This window comes from Penicillium macrosclerotiorum (assembly GCF_028827735.1).
Source record: "Penicillium macrosclerotiorum strain IBT 26536 chromosome Unknown utg000012l_segment0_segment0, whole genome shotgun sequence".
NCBI classification, from domain to species: Eukaryota; Fungi; Ascomycota; class Eurotiomycetes; order Eurotiales; family Aspergillaceae; genus Penicillium; species Penicillium macrosclerotiorum.
This window is the reverse complement of record NW_026643091.1, coordinates 340,404-357,827: the sequence shown is the minus strand read 5'-3', so window position 1 is coordinate 357,827 and position 17,424 is coordinate 340,404. Positions and strand designations below refer to the sequence as shown.

Genomic DNA, 17,424 nt, shown 5'->3' with positions numbered 1-17,424 from the left:
CGCACTGAGAGAGACTCAACGGGGCTCTTATTCTAAGCCCTCCCCGCCAACTTGTGGTGTGTATCCGGAGAAAGCACTTCCTCCCCCCATAGCAGTGGCTTGGCGGCGGCTTAGCTTTTTTCCAGTGAAGAATCACGGCTTGTAATTGGAACAGACAGCGACAAAACTCCGAGCTACAATGAATATGGCTCGCCAAATGAAGGCCCACTGGTCGCATGACTCTCATGACTCCATGTTGAATGAAGTTTCATTTCCGTAAAGCCGGGAAGATCTGCCGACACCAAGTCACTATATAACAGCTGGGATGTGGGCGAGATGGGATTCAAAGTCTGCTGATCACGAAGTTTTGATTTTTCTCAAGAGCTCCAAGGCGCAAAATGAAGGTCTTGTTGCCCTCGCTTGCCGCAGGGATCCAACTGGCAGCCCTCGCGGTGGCTCAAGATGGTCAAGTCAATCTCACCGAACTAGAACATTACTGGTCCTATGGTCGTTCTGAGTCAGTGCCTGATACTCGTGAGTCTATAGTGCAATCATAGCCTTCGAGTGGAACATCGTTTCTAATTGGTCTATCTAGCGGTGGCACAGGGACTGGGTGACTGGGCCGATGCCTACACGAAAGCTCGAGACCTCGTGTCTCAGATGACGCCCGCCGAGAGAAACAATATCACATATGGCCATACATCAACCACCACGGGCTGCTCCGGCATGACAGGTAGTGTGCCTCGATTGGGCTTTCCGGGTATCTGTTTCCAGGACGCTGGGAACGGAGTGAGAGGTGTCGACATGGTCAACTCTTATTCGGCTGGATTGCACGTCGCAGCATCCTGGAATCGCGACCTGGCTCACTCAAGGGCCCACTATATGGGTGCTGAGTTCAAGCGGAAGGGAGTGAATGTCGCCCTAGGCCCCGTTGTCGGACCGGCAGGAAGGGTTGCCAAAGGAGGCCGGAACTGGGAGGGCTTTGGTCCCGATCCTTACTTGTCCGGCAGCCTCGCCGCCGAGTCTGTCCGTGGCCTCCAGCACTCTGTGATTGCATGCGTGAAGCACTTGGTCGCCAACGAACAAGAAACGAACCGCAACATTCCGTCATTACTAGAAGGAACCCACAATCAATCCATTTCTTCTAACATTGACGATAAAACCATGCACGAGTTATATCTCTGGGGATTCCAAGATGCAGTCAAGGCTGGTGCTGGATCCATGATGTGCAGTTACAACCGTCTGAACAACAGTTACGGCTGTCAGAACAGCAAATCCATGAATGGGCTGCTCAAAGGAGAGCTTGGATTCCAGGGATTTGTCGTATCTGACTGGTACGCGCAGCACACGGGAATTGCGAGCGCCAACGCAGGCCTGGATATTGCGATGCCATCGTCTTCCTACTGGGAGAATGATACGCTAGTTACTGCAGTTCAAAATGGATCAATGCACGAGTCTCGCTTGAATGATATGGCAACTCGCATTCTCGCCGCTTGGTACAAGTATGCTCCCATTTCGGACCCTGGACATGGAATCCCTGTCAGTCTTCTCGAGCCTCATGCGCAGGTTGATGCTCGTGACCCCAAGTCGAAGTCAACCATTCTTCAAGGTGCGGTTGAGGGCCATGTCTTAGTGAAGAACACTAATGGCGCATTGCCGCTTCAAACCCCCAAGTTCTTATCACTGTTTGGTTATGATGCCATTCCTGCCGCCTTGAATACTATGGACGATGTCTCCTTTGGAGGCTGGGCAATGGGGTACAGCAGTGAATTGACCTATCCTAACGGCACGGCCGTGAACAATGCTACCATCCAGGCCATGTTCCTCTCCAGTGCAAACCCTAATGACCGTGGCCCTGGTGTTGCTCTCAACGGCACACTATTTTCTGGAGCTGGATCTGGCGCCAGCACCGGCTCCTATATTGATGCTCCGTTGCACGCGTTCCAACGCCAGGCCTATGATGATGACACATTCCTTGCCTGGGACTTCACCTCGCCTCACCCTCTTGTCAACCCCGCCAGTGACGCCTGTATCGTCTTCATTAACGAACAGGCCTCTGAAGGCTGGGATCGGGCAACCCTTGCTGACGCCTACTCCGACAAGCTTGTGCAAAACGTGGCGTCTCAATGTCCGAACACGATGGTGGTCATTCACAATGCCGGAATTCGCTTGGTCGATGAGTGGATCGAAAACCCAAACATCACCGCCGTCATCTATGCTCATATCCCTGGCCAGGATAGCGGAAGGGCTCTTGTGGAGGTCATGTTCGGGAAGCAATCCCCGTCGGGACGTCTTCCATACACGGTAGCTCGCAAGGAGTCGGACTATGGCAAGCTGCTCGAACCAGTGGTGCCCGAGGGAACCAAAGACCTCTATTACCCCCAGTCCAACTTCACCGAGGGTGTCTACATCGACTACAAGGCTTTTGAAGCAGCAAATATCACGCCACGATTCGAGTTTGGCTATGGATTGACGTATACCAACTTCAAGTACTCGGACATCAGCGTGACTGTCAATCCTGATGCCAGCCTAGATTATCTCCCTGAGAATACCACTGTGAGCGAGGGAGGTATGAAGTCCCTGTGGGATATTGTCGCCACTGTCAATTGTACGGTTCGAAATACCGGATCGAAGTCTGCTGCGGAAGTTGCACAGCTGTATGTCGGCATTCCGGGCGGCCCTACGAAGGTCCTACGTGGATTTGAAAAGAAAGTCATCCATCCTAGCCAAGAGAAGCACTTTACTTTTGATCTTACACGTCGTGATCTCAGTCAGTGGGATGTTGAGAAACAAGCCTGGGGCCTTCAAGCTGAGACTTACTCGATCTATGTTGGCAAAAGCGTACTCGATATCCAGCTAACGAGCCAACTTGATCTGTCTCATGATGTATAGATACGGCGCTTTGACAGTTTGACGTTCCATTTTCTTTGCCTGGACGATTACTAGATATGTTATTCTCTATATAGATTCATATAATGATGACGAATTAAGAACTAAACCATCGGTCTACTCGCTTCGCGAATGCCACGCAGGGATTATCCACGTATATGGTATAGTAATGTGCGGCCCCAACAGTTAGAGCGCCGAGCAAAAGACCGGTTATCCACCAGGCAGCATGGAATGCGAGTGTATCCGCACTCAAGGCCTCGCCGCTGGTGGTATATTCAACCCCACTGAAGATTGAATAAATAAGATCACGTAGCGGGTTCCTGCACAGTTCATAGATTGTTTCATGAAGCAAATACAGCGCGAACGAGATCTTACCCAGATACTGAGCCAGTCGCGTGTCTAGCGGTCGCTGCAGGATCGGAAACTCCCCGATTCCATAGACAAGCATAGCTGATCCAATAGATTTCCAACACCAGTGGTAAATATCCCAATTATTCTTCCAGCGGGACGGCTGGAAGATGGAGAGAAATTGGTACCCGGGTGGTAGGTGTCCGTCGTTTCCGAGGCAAAGAAGGTAGAAACCGGCGACAAATGTGAGCGCAATTGCCACACGTGAGACAGAGATACAATTCTTGGATCCAAGATTACCACACCGACGCTTCCCGCGACAGAAGCTCAAGTTGAGGGACAATGCAAAGCGTGGTTTAGCGGTGTCTTCAAACTGAGCCATTTCGAATCCCTCATCGGTGTCCTCGTCGTAGACCGGGGACCTAGCGAGGCTCTTCTCAGCCAGCCAAAGACCCCAGATAAACCCGAAAATATCCCAGTTGCCGTACCAAAGAAAGAATACCGCGATCACCGGCAGTACAAAGAGCCTTGCCCTTGGCCGCCACGCCGAGAGGCCGACGATGAGAAGGTAGACGACATTTGAACCTCTGAACTCAATCGGCATGGTCCACAGCTGGCCATTCAGGGCCCCTCGATACTCAAAGGAAATGATGTTGATACTGTCGGCCATATAATTGAGAACCCATGTCAGGTGGGCCCATGGGGCAGTCCATGGCTTCGGCAAGGTAGCCAGAAAGTTTTCATCGAATGGCCAGTGATAGAGATCGAAGAAATAGAACACTTGTGCAAGACTAGCCGTCACTAAAACGGGCAGATAGATGCGAAAAACCCGTCGCACAATGGCAGAGGAGGCCCGCGCTAAGAATTGGGGGCTGTTTTGCGCTTTCAGGAGGCCGATGGAGATGGCGTAGCCGGAGATCACCATAAAAAGGGTCACCATCGAATGCGCCGAGAAAAGAATTCGGATAGGCGGTAGTTGAACCAGATGCCGATTTCCCTCGGGCGGATCAGTCCAGAACGAGACGAATGGATGCCACACATCGCTCATGAAGAAGTGGTCAAAGGCCACAATCGCAGCTGCTATACCGCGCAGGCCGTCCAACCACTTGGTACGCTCCATGGTAAACGAGACCGTCGAGAAACTCCGTGACCAGGAATTCCTCCGCTTTTCTGTCTCTCGTATAGATGTTCTCACTCCATGGAGGAGGTGTCAGAAGAGTGAGATTGAAAGATGATTCTTATTTTGGCAGAGGCCTGATATCGCTCGTAAACGGGGTCCACTTTCAGCCCCAAGCTCCATTTGCACCAATCAGGTAGGCTTCTACCTGAGACCTGACTCAATTTTGGGTTAGCGTGGACCCTTGATCTCAATCCCTGCTCGGAAAAAAGAAGACGATGTGTAGTTAGGTTAAGTTTGGACATGACCGTTGTGTATTTAGGTTCCGTGGTTGACGATATGGGTGGGTTTTATAGAATAACGATGGATGGGAATATAGATAAATGATGCCGTCACCGGGCGGCAAACATAAAAAAAGTAGTATAGAATATGGCGCTACATAAAAACCCCTGATCAAGAGAATTGCACCAGTCATTCGAAACTAATGGAGGCCGGAAATTCAAATGAGAAAGACATAGATTACATGCACTCTGGATTGCGCGACAGACAGATCTATGGATATGAGGAAGAGAGACAGAAGGCGTCTAATACAGGCTCGCACAGAAGAAAATTATCCACACTAAACCCAAGACTCGGCCAATTTTCAAAAACGCTAGCAACTCGCTGAGTATACTAAGACGAAAACACAAACAGAAAGCAGGATTAAAGTGCAGAAAAATTACAGTTCCTAGTTGGTCGGGCCATCGCGGATTCGAAGGAAATTCTCATACCGCTTCCGAGTCATCCTCCGACAGGCCTTGCCCCAGTAAATCATCGGGGCAGTCGTCATCAGAAAGACGAAGCTCAGAACTCCCAGAGCAACGTATACCTGCGTGAGAGTCTGGGCATCCAGCCAGTACTGCGCGGAAAAAGTGAAAATGCAACCAATGGTGTTGTTGATGACAGAGACACCAACCATGCCCTCAAGGACCATCTCCGGATAGGCATCCATGAGGTATGCCATGCTGAGGTCACCAGCACAGCCCCAGCCAAAGCCGATAAAACCCAGTCCCGTGTACGTCTTGTGCCAGTCCCAGCCGAGGTCGGATCCGATGCCGAACAGCATCAGCCCAGCAGGGCCAATGATGGCGACAGGGAACATCAGCCAGAGACGCTGCTCGGCTTCGAAAATGCCACCATTACGTTTGGCCATCCACGCAACGAAGATATCAGAGAACCATCCACCGTAAATACAGCCGATGACGGCGCCGATGAGGGTAGGGACTGTCATGATGCCAACAGCGGCATCCCCATAGTTCCAGGGAGGTTCATAGTAATTATCTTCTTCCACCGTGAGGTAAAACGTGAGCCATGCGTCTTGAGCTCCCCACTGGAGGCCAGAGTAGAGCACTGCTGGGAAACTGAAGACGCGTAGGGTGTACCACAGGCGAGAAAAATATTGCTTGAAGCCGGTTCCAATCAAGGTGGAAGATCGGGTGATCAATGCGATTCGCTGCCAATAAGTGGTGGGCTTATTTTCTTGGGGATTGGGGCTATCGGCACTGTTTCTGTGAGGGGCAGGCTGTACGCTCGTCAGCCCATCGCCCTTCTCCTCCAACGAGATTTTGGACGCGGGCACGGAATTGTTTGGTTGCGGCAGGTTCAACCCGATGATCATGCTTTCTCGATCGAAGGTGGTCTCTTCTAGCCCTAGATATAATATGAGAATCAGGGAGCCCGAAATGATTGCAGCCAGCCAGCCGGCCCACCGCCATCCCAGAATGGAGCTATCGGTGATGAATCCCGCGACCAACGGTCCCATGAAGGTCCCGACACTGGTCGCCAGGACGTAAAGGCCGAGGACGAGGCCACGTCGGTGCTGGAAGAAGACATCTGATAGCGACAGCTGGGCGAGCGCCTCGGCACAGGACTCCGATACGCCGACGAAGAATTGGCTCCCAATGTTGTCGCCGCTAGTCTGAATTCGAGCAAACCAGATGGAACCAATAAGCGAGCATAAGAGACAGATCATATAGGAGATACGGCGGCCATACAAAAATGGCGCCGGGCTCAGCAGAAGGGTGGAATAACCGATCCCGACGAACAAGACTCCGGCAGCAATGTTGATGTTGTCCCAGGAGATGCCCAGCTGTTCATTCATGCCATTTCCCGCGGTACCGGCGTCATTGGACGTGGCGGCCGTGAAGGCCACCACTACCAAGACCAAAAAGGCGTGCCAATACCGCCTCGTGCGACTCCAATTCAAAGGGTCATCAGGAGAATTGGTCGGCGTTGGAATGAGCGTGACCTCCCCGCTGCTGGCGGGAAAAATGCGTTCGGTGCCATTGAGGTATTCCTCGTCCATTGGAAATGCTGCAAGAGGACGACCACGCGATTAGAACCCTCCGGAGACCGGACGAAAACCCCATCCAACAGGGGGAAGCGACAAGATGTATAAGGCGCTGGGCGGGGGAAGAACCAAGAGGGAGAGAAAAGCTTGTGCCTGTGGAGACTCGGGAGACGAGCGCGATAACGGCGATAAGATACGGCCCAAATGGTCCACTCGTTGCTCCGGCTTCACTTCTCCTCTTCTCGTTTCCTGCATACGCCCTGCGCGCTCGACGCCCTTTACCCCGAAACCACTCAGGAGAGACCACCGGACGCCTCCTCGAGCCATGACGAGTCACCAGATTAGCGCACGAGGCAAGAGGCGCTCGGCTTTCGCATCGACCTGCTCGAAAGTCGTTGGATCGCCGCGCTCACTCTGCGAGATAAGAGGCCGCTAAATCAAAGGATATCGGAAACAAGCACAAGCTAAACGGATGCAGCTGATAACATCCGTGTCTCAGGGGTCAGAAGGGGAAATCAAGGGCGCCCCAAAGCATACTGGAGCACCAAAGATATGGAGGCGAGGGGAATCATGTCCGATACCGCGAGGACTATCTCGATCGGGTTAAGGGCCCGGTCGCTCGGCGTAAGCCTCGGGAGCCCGAATCAACAGACTGAAAATAATACTTCGGCCTATTTCAAGCCCCCGTTACTGCCCCTCCTCCACCGCCACCTCAGCCCTCTCTTCCCCTCGAATCTCAAACTCGGTTCTCACCATTCACTGGTTGTAACAACTTGCAATAGCTTGGATCTTACGCCGATCCAACGTCCTCGACTTGCCCCAATCCTGTTGAAGCCGAATGTCAACGTGCCAAACCAAAATGGCTCAAGCTTTTCACGTCGCCTCTGCCGTTCCCGTCAAGGGTCCCATAAAACCAAGTAATTGTTGCTCCGACCTGGCTGTGCGCCTCGGAGCCACGACTCTTATCGAGTCGGCCCCGGATGAGGCAGCATGCGCAGTGAGGTCGGAGCGCAAGAAGGTGATTATCGTTGGAGCGGGTATCTCGGGTCTCCGCGCCGCCGCCGTCCTTCATCGATACGGTTGTGAAGTCGTGATTCTCGAAGCCCGTGATCGGATTGGAGGAAGAATTTTGACAAGCAGAAAGGGGGATAAAGTTCGGGACATTGGTAGGATTGCGATCGGAATCTGAAGATATGATATCGGAGGAACCACCGCCCTCTAATCCCGATCAAGGAAAGGCTGACCTATCCACCACAGGTGCTGCTTGGATGCACGAGACATCCCAGAACGGTCTTGTGAAGCTGATCCCGCAGCTCTCAATTCCCTACTACTATGACGACGGCATGCCGTTGTATTTTACCCGTGAGGGTCGCGCCGGTTCTCAGTTTAAGGCGAAGAAAGTCGCTGATGAGTTCGCCGACTATTGCGAGTGGTACTATGAAACTAATCCGGATGCCGAGGACCATCCGGTTGATGATTTTGTCAAGCAATTTGTCCTCCAGCATCAGCTCATCACAGATGATGAGCGCCTCTGGGCCCCGCAGGCCGTCCGCGAGGTAGAATTGTGGATCGGCACAAGCACCGAGCAGGCCTCGTCTAAACATCTCTCCTACTTCATTACGGAGCGTAATCTCTATATGAAGGGAGGCTATGACCGGATTGTGAACTGGACCGCGGAGCCCCTCCGCGATGAGCCCAACATGATTCGGTTTAATCATCTCGTTCAACACGTGGAGTGTAGCGATGATGCAGATGAACCCGTACGCATCCAATGCACGGATGCCGATGGCACCCCTCTAGTTGTGGAGGGAGATGCAGTCGTGATGACTCTCCCGTTAGGTGTGTATCATCACAACCTCGTGTCTTTTAATCCGCCCCTTCCGAGTGACATCCAGGAGGGGATATCCAAATTCAGCTACGGTGCCCTGGGTAAAGTCTTCTTTGAATTCAGCGACGTGTTCTGGTCGAAAGACAATGACCAGTTCATGTTCTACCCCTCTCCTGCGGAAGAGGACTCTCTATCCGCATCCTCCGTTCAGTCCAGCACCAGCACGAGCTCTATGGGTGAAAAAGACAACATCCTGAACTACGCGACCGTCACGATCAACCTGTGGATCATGACGGGCGCCAAGGAGCTGTGTGTGCAAATCGCCGAGCCCTTAACCCAGCGCATCGAAGCGATGACCGACTCGAAGGAAATCTATAAGTTTTTTGAACCACTGTTTAAACTCTTCCGTACCGAACCTTACAAGGCTCTGCCGCGCCTGCTCAGTGTTGAAACCACACACTGGACCCAGGATGCGCTTGCGGGCTACGGCACCTACTCTGCCGACAAGGTCGGAGACGACCCCGACATGTTTGTCGACGCGCTTGATGCCCACAAGCATAGCCGTATGCAGTTTGCAGGAGAGCACTGCACTATGGTCGCCAATGGCTGTGTGCATGGCGCCTTCCGCACAGGTGAAGTAGCCGCTACTAATCTGTTGGAGACTTTTGGCATTCCCCTTGATGGGCGTGACATTGGCGTGAACGACAAGTTGGCCACATAGAAAGGGCACGCTATATGATTTAGTATCTAACATTTTGACATAATCATATATAACTATATCGGTGTGTCTTATGTCATAGATTTCCGGGCTGAAGGAATGAAATGATCTTCCGTAACAGTCCTGGAAGTTATATATTCCTACACTTTGAATTGAATTTTGACTGCATCATTTTTTTCTTGCACATGCTTCCAATTTTGGTACTCCCAGGTATTCTGCGGAAGCACTTCACCAACGTCAAGACAATTTTGGGTTTGATGGGGTTTTCTTTACCTGTGTGCGGTCCTGGAGAGACTTTCAAGTGCCCTCGTTCTGCAATCTGTTTCCTCCAAACGCGTATGCCGGCGCTTCTCGTCTCTCATATTAGAGCTGTACATATGCTGGCTACTAGCATAACTGCGTGTTGAGATGAACTAGGAAGGAAACTCTAGGTGGGAAAAATAGGCTATTGGCAATCTGCACTATCCTCCTCTCTCAGAAGCAGTTCCACCATGCTGAGCATCTCTAGCACATCTCTGGATTCATCTTGCCAAAAATTGAGCATCGCTGTGACATCAATCACTGCTTTCTTCCAGTCCAGTGGAAGGAACCCTTTCAGGTCATTATGCTGGGCAGCAGCAAGAAGGGCTAATGCACTTCGTGTGCATGACCGCACCATCAACCATGTGCCATGGTGACGGTGGTAGAATCCCTTTCGGTTCTTCGTGATTCGTTCTATGCACACCTCTAGCACCTTGCGAACAAAATAATGGTTGCTTTCGTTGAGTCGACCTTGGATACCTTCCACTAAGAAGTGCCAGTACATGGTTTCTTGACAGTCGAGGAGATGTCCGCTCAGAATAAATCGAAAGGGTTCATATTGGTCACTCTCCTGACTTACAGCGTGAAGCGCTAGAGCGGGGGGTAGGGATCGCAACCTAGATCAGCATCATTTGGAGTTAATATTTCTATATGAATTTTTCACTTGAGCAATAATGGGTTGTTAAAAAGGGGTATCTACCATCCATTAGTTTGTTCCTCAAAATCGAGGATTGCATTTTCAATGTCCGATTTCGAGGAAGAATTGTCGTGACGGTATACCGTATCCAGAATCCGGTTCTTCAATCTCCGCAAAGCAATCTCGGCGAGATAGAAGTACCATGCCGCTTCGTCCTTTGTTCTAAGCTGATCAGGAGGAGACGGAAACAACGTTGGATAGCTGAGGTCGAGAACACTCTTTTGTCCAAAATTCAACTCCAGCCGAAGCTCCCTATAATGAGATATCAATTCAGATTAAGTATATTAGATCACCAAGTTGACTTTTCACCAAACTTACAGCTCAGATTTGAAGCACGTCCAGTATATTCGCTGCTTTGCATTCCATTCGCTGTCGTGGATGGGCTCAGTTGCAGTCTCAAGAAAGAAGCCCTGACAACAGGCTAATGCTTGTACAAACATCCTCCACGCGGGAACCGGTTCGAGATTTGCCATCAAATATGCGCCTGCAAGAAAGAAGCACTGTGCTTCAGTCACGCCGCTTCTGCAAAGGAGTGAGCCCATGCGAGATTGAGCCGCACTAAAGTACGACTCGGCCCGCTGGAATTGTTCTGATTGATGGAAGTCTCCTGCAGGGCTAACGTGGGGCTCTTTGTTAAAGAATGGCCTTGCAGTTAGTCCATGTGCATATATGAGCAGCTAATATGAAATTAGTTTAGGCTGGATGCATGGGTGTGAAGGGTAACGTAACCAGAAGGCAGGATTTTGCATCCCAGCCAATACCATTGAAGCATGCTGCATTAGAGCATTCTTGGATGTCTTCCTCCTCTAAGATGGGATTGAATATATTGACATAATCAAAGAAGGTTCGAATCAGAGATTCAGTCTCTTGAGGGTCAATCTCAATAGAAATCGGTGGAACTGGGGCAGGTTTTGAATGATTAGGTGGGTTCAGCAAGTGTATTCGCTGATGAAAATTGTGGCGATCAAAGACCGGCCACTCCAGGACAGATTCAAGATTTATAAAACGCAACTTCCATTGATTGTCTTGACTGATCATAGGAGAGCTTGAATGATCCTGGGTGATAGAGGGTGATGAGAAAATTCCATGGGAGTGGACCGATGGAGATGGCTCATTATTGAATCCGGTCTGGATTATCGATTCTAGATCATCTAATCGTTTGAGAATAGCGAGACTTGCAGCATCAAATCTATTAAGAAGATAATCGGAAAACCTGTCAGTATTCACAAATGAAGTATAGGGGTGGCTCGACTGTTCCATTGTCTTTGAGACCAGCTACTAACGTAGAGGGATCTTTGTCCTGATAGGTGCATTCGGCCCCAAGCCGAACGCACGAAGTACATGCCGGGCGAGTATTATCGCATTTGGTCCTGCGGAAGCGACATGTATGGCATGCCTGCGTGGCTCGCTTTCGTGGCCATGTTATTGCCGTGCGCGAGTACTTCCTCTTCTGCGGATTCGTTCCAATAGAGATCTCCAATTGGGTTGCTAAAGATTGGGCCGCGTCCATATTAGCAATGAGCACGCATCTTACGGTAAGCAGGGTTCGGCATTGGAAAGGCCCCTTTACCGTGTTAAGTACCCAGCGGAGTTTCGGATTACCACTGTGAGGTTTCATCGTCTAGACTGCTTTTGTCATAGTGTCGCGATGGCTCAAGCTCCACTTGCCCTCATTTGAATCTCTGACGGACTTCAAAACGCCATTTCAACCGGTAAATCCGGTTTGATTCGCCCTCGGCCAAAAAGCTTTGTTCCTTCTCCGCAACGTCCTCCACGCTGCCATAAAATATGGGGGTTTTGATTGCGGGGAAGTCGGTCTGGAGTCGGGCTAAATGTACGGGTCTTCAGTTAGCGCTTGAAGATGATTTGTCTCCCCGTTTCCCGGCTTAGTGTTCAGACGCCACCCTACGGTGAGATGATTCGGCATGGCCATGAAATGCCGAATAGTATTTGGCTAATTGCTGATATCCGAGGCCATGCGTCCTGGCCTTAATAAAACCAAGCTCGCTTGGAATCAGATTGGTTCCAGTCCTACGCCATACACTATACCACCGCGGAATCACGGATGCCATTGAAATTCAGTCCTATGTTTAAAAGCAAGATTTAATAGAGATTTGTTCCATAAGAAGTCAGTCACCGTTTTTTGGACTGGGATCTCTTCGATTGATTCACTGAAAACCTTTCTTCAAGAGGACACTTTCATATTCAACATGAGCGAAAGAGAAACAAAATCAACATCTCAAATCGAACAGGTCGAGATGGTGGGCCCTAGCGGGTGGAGCCTTCAAAATGTCCTCCCCAAAACCGACAAAGCATGGTATAGACACCGGCACCTTCTTCTACTCAATCTGGGAATGATAGTCCCATATTTGTCCTCGACCACCAATGGCTATGATGGCTCTATGCTGAACGGCCTGCAATCCATGAGTCAGTGGCAGCATTTCTTCGATTCTCCAACGGGCACTCGACTTGGATCGCTGTCCAACGGCGTGATCTTCGGGCAGATCCTGGCCTTTCCAATTGCTCCGTGGCTGTGCGACCATACCGGTCGCCGGTTTCCAATTTTTATCGGGTCACTTCTCCTCGTGATAGGAGCGATTCTTCAGTGCGCCGCTCAGAATTATGCCATGTTCCTGGTGTCTCGCATGATCATCGGGTTCGGAGGCTTGATTGCGGTTGAAGCCTCTCCGATGTTAGTCAGTGAGCTCGCTTTTCCAACCCACCGGTCTGTTCTGGTAGGATACTACAACAACTTGTGGTACCTGGGAGCAATGCTCGCTGCTTGGGTCACCTATGGAACTTACTTTATGGGACCGAACGCATCGTGGGCGTGGCGTATTCCGTCGCTTCTGCAAGGGTTTTTCCCGCTTGTGCAGGTTATTTGCGTCTACCTGCTGCCCGAATCTCCACGGTACCTGGTACAACAGGATCGATATGATGATGCGCGACAAGTGTTGGTAAAATACCACGCAGGTGGAGACGAGGATTCGCCTCTGGTCGAATTTGAGATGAAAGAAATCATCTTGCAAATCCAGACTGCCAAAGGGGCCTCGAAAATGGGGTATCGAGAGTTTCTCGCCACACGCGGTAATCTGCATCGTTTGTTCATCATCATTTTGGTACCCTGCATGATGCAGCTGTCCGGCAACGGGTTGATCGCATACTACCTGCATCTCATTCTCAACTCGATCGGGTTTACTTCGGACCCACAGCAGCTCCGAATCAATGGCGGTCTCACTGTGTTTAATCTTGGAGTCTCGATCGCACTAGCTTCTCTGATGGAAGTGGCCGGCCGACGACGATTATTTCTATTTTCGACGATTGGGATGTTGACCTGTTACGTGATCTGGACGATTCTGTCAGCAATCAACCAACAAAGAGGATTCAATGATAGTTCTCTAGGCACCGGGGTGATCGTGATGATCTTTTTCTACCAGTTCTTCTATAACGCAGGTCTTAATGGCCCGCCCTGGGTCTATGTGACCGAAGTTCTCCCAACCCACCTTCGCGCCAAGGGAACCAATATCATGCAGATCGCATCAACCTGTGTGCTGATCTTCAATGGATATGCCAACCCGGTAGCAATGGATGCCATCAGCTGGAAATATTACATTGTCTATTGCTGTGTGATTGCGGTTGAGATTGTTCTTGTTTACTTTGGTTTCCCTGAAACCAAGGGTCACAGTTTGGAGGAAGTGGCGCTCATTTTTGACGGTGAAAAAGCATTTGGGGAGAATCCAAAGCAGGAAAGACTGGAGGAAGTTTGAGCTGGGATAATCGTTAATCCCATGTTATATGAAACCTCTATATTCTTGAAGGGCTTTAAGCCCAATTGTCCATTGCCCGAAATGATCACTTGGATGTAATATTTACTACCCGGTCTATGTTTTTCTCTATATTGTAGATAAAATTTTCTGCACTGTAAGCAAATTCCATCACTCACCATGCGACATGGGTTTGCAAATGATCAATCGCTTAACTACTAGATTTTTCCGGCAGGTTTAGACTTTCAGTGGGAAGTCTCATACTCCGAACGGGAACAGAAGTGGGGTTTTCTTTGTTTTTCAACCCTAATCGCGATAGGATCTCAAAAAAAGGCAGTCCATCTTGCGGGGTAAATATCCACACCATTAATTGAAAAAAAAAAAAAAAAAGGAAATCCATGCTGATTCTGCGCGGACTGACCCCCGCATCTCCGTGATTCCGCGACCTGCCAAGCCCGAGCGGGGGCGTCTGCCAGCGCGCTAAAAAGCGGGCAGCGCATCGTTATTTACTTCTGAGGTTACATACTTCTAACTTGGGACGGCCCGAGCAAGGGATGCTACTGCCATTCGCGTAGCAAGACCCCCGTTTGTGGCGCCTCCTGCCTCGAGAATCTTCGCCGGAGGCTTGCACAAGGGCCGAAAGAAATACTTTGGCTTTTGCCCGACATGCTACGCGAGCGGTCATGCGGATTCAAGATGAGGGGCTTTGATTTCCAGGCATTGGCTCGCCGTCTCCCTCGGTATAAGAAGGGCTAAAGGGGAAGCTTTCCCCCTTGAGGTTTTTCTTTTACCTCTCCGAAGGACGGAGCCATTGTCACTTTCATGATGCAACACCTTCTTCTGCCCTTCCTGGCTGTGGCCGGGGTCGCCCAGGCGCGTGGCTCAGGGAGTACCGGCTGGGATGCAGCCTATTCAAAGGCCCAAAATGCACTGAAGAAAATGAGTCTGTCCGAAAAGGTTGGGATTGCGACTGGTGTGACTTGGGAAGGCGGACCTTGTGTGGGCAACACATATGCACCCAGCTCCATTGACTATCCCTCGCTATGTCTCCAAGACTCACCACTGGGTATCCGATTCGCGAACCCCGTCACCGCGTTCCCGGCAGGGATCAATGCTGGCGCGACTTGGGATCGGTCCCTAATGTACGCACGAGGTGCGGCGATGGGAGCCGAGGCCAAGGGGCTAGGCGTTAACGTGCAGCTCGGGCCAGTGGCTGGTCCTCTGGGAAAGAACCCAGATGGCGGCCGAAACTGGGAGGGCTTCTCGGTGGATCCCTATCTCAGTGGGGTTGCGATGGAAGAGACGATTCACGGCATGCAGGACTCGGGCGCCCAAGCATGCGCCAAGGTATGTGATATCCCCATCACCTCTTAGCACCCATGCCTGACATGCCCTGCAGCACTGGCTTGGAAATGAACAGGAGCACAATCGAGACACCATCAGCTCGAACATCGGCGACAGGGTTGCGCATGAACTATACGTATGGCCGTTTATGAATGCCGTCAGGGCCGATGTGGCCTCGGTGATGTGCTCCTATAACAAAGTGAACGAAACATGGGCCTGCGAGAGCGATGCCATCTTGAACCAGCTGATGAAAGATGAGCTAGGCTTCCGGGGGTATATCATGAGTGATTGGAATGCGCAACACACCACTGTCAACAGCGCGTTGGCCGGATTGGACATGACGATGCCCGGCAGCGATTTCAACAGTCCTCCTGGAAGTATCTTCTGGGGCTCTAATCTCGTGGATGCCGTGAACAATGGCTCTGTGCCCAAGTCCCGAGTAGACGATATGGCAACTCGTATCCTGGCTGCCTGGTATCTCCTCGGGCAAGACAAAGGATATCCCGCTGTCTCATTCAGCTCCTGGAATGGCGGCAAAGCGAGCGTCGATGTTACTGGGGACCATGCGACCGTGGTTCGTAATGTGGCTCGCGACTCCATAGTTTTGTTGAAGAATGACGGGCATGCTCTTCCCCTTAAAAAACCGGCAAGTCTGGCGGTTATTGGAGCCGATGCAATCGTGAACCCCGACGGCCCCAACGCATGCTCGGATCATGGGTGTGATAACGGGACGTTGGCCATGGGATGGGGCAGTGGAACCGCCCAATTCCCGGTAAGTGGGCCCCAAGTGGCACTCGAAGGCTTTCAAGCATTTTGCTAATCCTGAATATGTAAAGTATCTTGTCGATCCTTTGAGTGCAATTCAGGCCCAGGCGAAGAAGACGGGCACTAAAATCATCTCGAGTACAACAGATGATACGACTTCCGCCGCATCTGCTGCGGCTGCCGCCAAGACGGCAGTTGTTTTTATCAATTCGGACTCCGGAGAAGGGTATGGTCGTCTATGTGTTTCATTTAGATTCCCCGATTCTCGTTCAATACTGACTTTATTCTCAGATATATCACGGTCGAAGGGAATGCCGGCGACCGGAACAACCTCGATCCTTGGCACAACGGCAACGAGCTCGTCAAAGCAGTTGCAGCAGTCAACAAGAACGTGATTGTTGTCGTGCACAGCGTAGGTCCTGTGATTCTCGAGACGATTCTGGCCCAACCATCTGTCAAAGCCATCGTCTGGGCTGGACTACCTGGCCAAGAAAGTGGGAATGCCTTGGTTGACGTGCTATATGGTGGAACATCTCCCAGCGGGAAACTCCCGTACACAATCGCGAAACAGCGTAGCGACTATGGAACTGGTTGGCTAAATGCGGAACAAGATGATTTCACAGAAGGTCTCTTCGTCGACTACCGTCACTTTGATGTCAACAGCATCGCCCCTCGCTACGAATTTGGATATGGTCTTTCATATACGAAGTTCGACTACTATGGCATTGCTGTAAATGTGTTTGCTAGTGCAGGTCCGGCTACGGGAGCCACCGTGCCCGGTGGTCCGGCTGATCTCTTTGAGACTGTTGGAACTATCACTACTAGGATCCAGAACAGTGGCAGTGTGGCTGGAGCAGAAGTTGCACAGCTGTATCTAGGCCTACCAGACTCTGCTCCATGGACTCCGCTGAAGCAGCTGCGTGGGTTTGAAAAAGTGAATCTCCACTCGCAGAAATCGCAGGAAGTAACGTTCAAGCTCACCCGACGAGATTTGAGCTACTGGGACGTTCGGACTCAGAAATGGGTTGTACCAAGTGGAACATTCCGTGTCTATGTCGGCAGTTCCAGTCGCGATATCCGCCAGAAGGGCGCATTTACCGTTAAGGAATTCCGTTGAAGAGGGAGCTAGTGGTTATTTTTATCCATCAGCATTGTATAGCCCCCTTTTTGCCTTGAAATACTGACAGGTTCAATTTAAATTGAAGCTGTAATGCCCGTCAACGATAGTTTTGGGAACTCATAACCTGGGTTAGGAGCTCCTGTATCCGAATTCGTTCAATATTCTAGACAACAACATTACGTTTCAGTATTCCAGCGATTCAGTAAAGCTGCTAGTGCAAAATCAA

General features: G+C 50.8%; 8 protein-coding genes across 8 annotated transcripts; 4 read left to right on the top strand and 4 right to left on the bottom strand.

Annotated features, from left to right (window-relative positions):
* Positions 1-377: 377 nt before the first annotated feature.
* Positions 378-2,871, top strand: N7462_011516 (beta-glucosidase; the record flags this gene model as incomplete). Its single annotated transcript, XM_057083230.1, has 2 exons — positions 378-513; positions 575-2,871. The coding sequence occupies 2 exons, from the start codon at positions 378-380 to the stop codon at positions 2,869-2,871; spliced, it is 2,433 nt and encodes an 810-aa protein (XP_056927969.1).
* A 94-nt stretch (positions 2,872-2,965) lies between these two features.
* On the bottom strand, positions 2,966-4,336 carry N7462_011515 (acyltransferase family protein; the record flags this gene model as incomplete). Its single annotated transcript, XM_057083229.1, has 1 exon — positions 2,966-4,336. The coding sequence occupies one exon, from the start codon at positions 4,334-4,336 to the stop codon at positions 2,966-2,968; it is 1,371 nt and encodes a 456-aa protein (XP_056927968.1).
* A 724-nt stretch (positions 4,337-5,060) lies between these two features.
* N7462_011514 (uncharacterized protein) lies at positions 5,061-6,677 on the bottom strand (the record flags this gene model as incomplete). Its single annotated transcript, XM_057083228.1, has 1 exon — positions 5,061-6,677. One exon carries the CDS (start codon positions 6,675-6,677, stop codon positions 5,061-5,063), a length of 1,617 nt encoding a protein of 538 aa, XP_056927967.1.
* Positions 6,678-7,521: 844 nt separating this feature from the next.
* On the top strand, positions 7,522-9,211 carry N7462_011513 (flavin monoamine oxidase family protein; the record flags this gene model as incomplete). Its single annotated transcript, XM_057083227.1, has 2 exons — positions 7,522-7,828; positions 7,896-9,211. 2 exons carry the CDS (start codon positions 7,522-7,524, stop codon positions 9,209-9,211), a joined length of 1,623 nt encoding a protein of 540 aa, XP_056927966.1.
* A 442-nt stretch (positions 9,212-9,653) lies between these two features.
* On the bottom strand, positions 9,654-10,013 carry N7462_011512 (uncharacterized protein; the record flags this gene model as incomplete). Its single annotated transcript, XM_057083226.1, has 1 exon — positions 9,654-10,013. The coding sequence occupies one exon, from the start codon at positions 10,011-10,013 to the stop codon at positions 9,654-9,656; it is 360 nt and encodes a 119-aa protein (XP_056927965.1).
* A 191-nt stretch (positions 10,014-10,204) lies between these two features.
* Positions 10,205-11,715, bottom strand: N7462_011511 (uncharacterized protein; the record flags this gene model as incomplete). The annotated part of the gene is made up of 4 exons (XM_057083225.1): positions 10,205-10,457; positions 10,524-10,850; positions 10,930-11,394; positions 11,489-11,715. 4 exons carry the CDS (start codon positions 11,713-11,715, stop codon positions 10,205-10,207), a joined length of 1,272 nt encoding a protein of 423 aa, XP_056927964.1.
* A 700-nt stretch (positions 11,716-12,415) lies between these two features.
* N7462_011510 (uncharacterized protein) lies at positions 12,416-13,972 on the top strand (the record flags this gene model as incomplete). The annotated part of the gene is made up of 1 exon (XM_057083224.1): positions 12,416-13,972. The coding sequence occupies one exon, from the start codon at positions 12,416-12,418 to the stop codon at positions 13,970-13,972; it is 1,557 nt and encodes a 518-aa protein (XP_056927963.1).
* Positions 13,973-14,794: 822 nt separating this feature from the next.
* On the top strand, positions 14,795-17,195 carry N7462_011509 (beta-glucosidase; the record flags this gene model as incomplete). Its single annotated transcript, XM_057083223.1, has 4 exons — positions 14,795-15,316; positions 15,369-16,085; positions 16,150-16,304; positions 16,370-17,195. 4 exons carry the CDS (start codon positions 14,795-14,797, stop codon positions 17,193-17,195), a joined length of 2,220 nt encoding a protein of 739 aa, XP_056927962.1.
* Between the last annotated feature and the right edge of the window lie 229 nt (positions 17,196-17,424).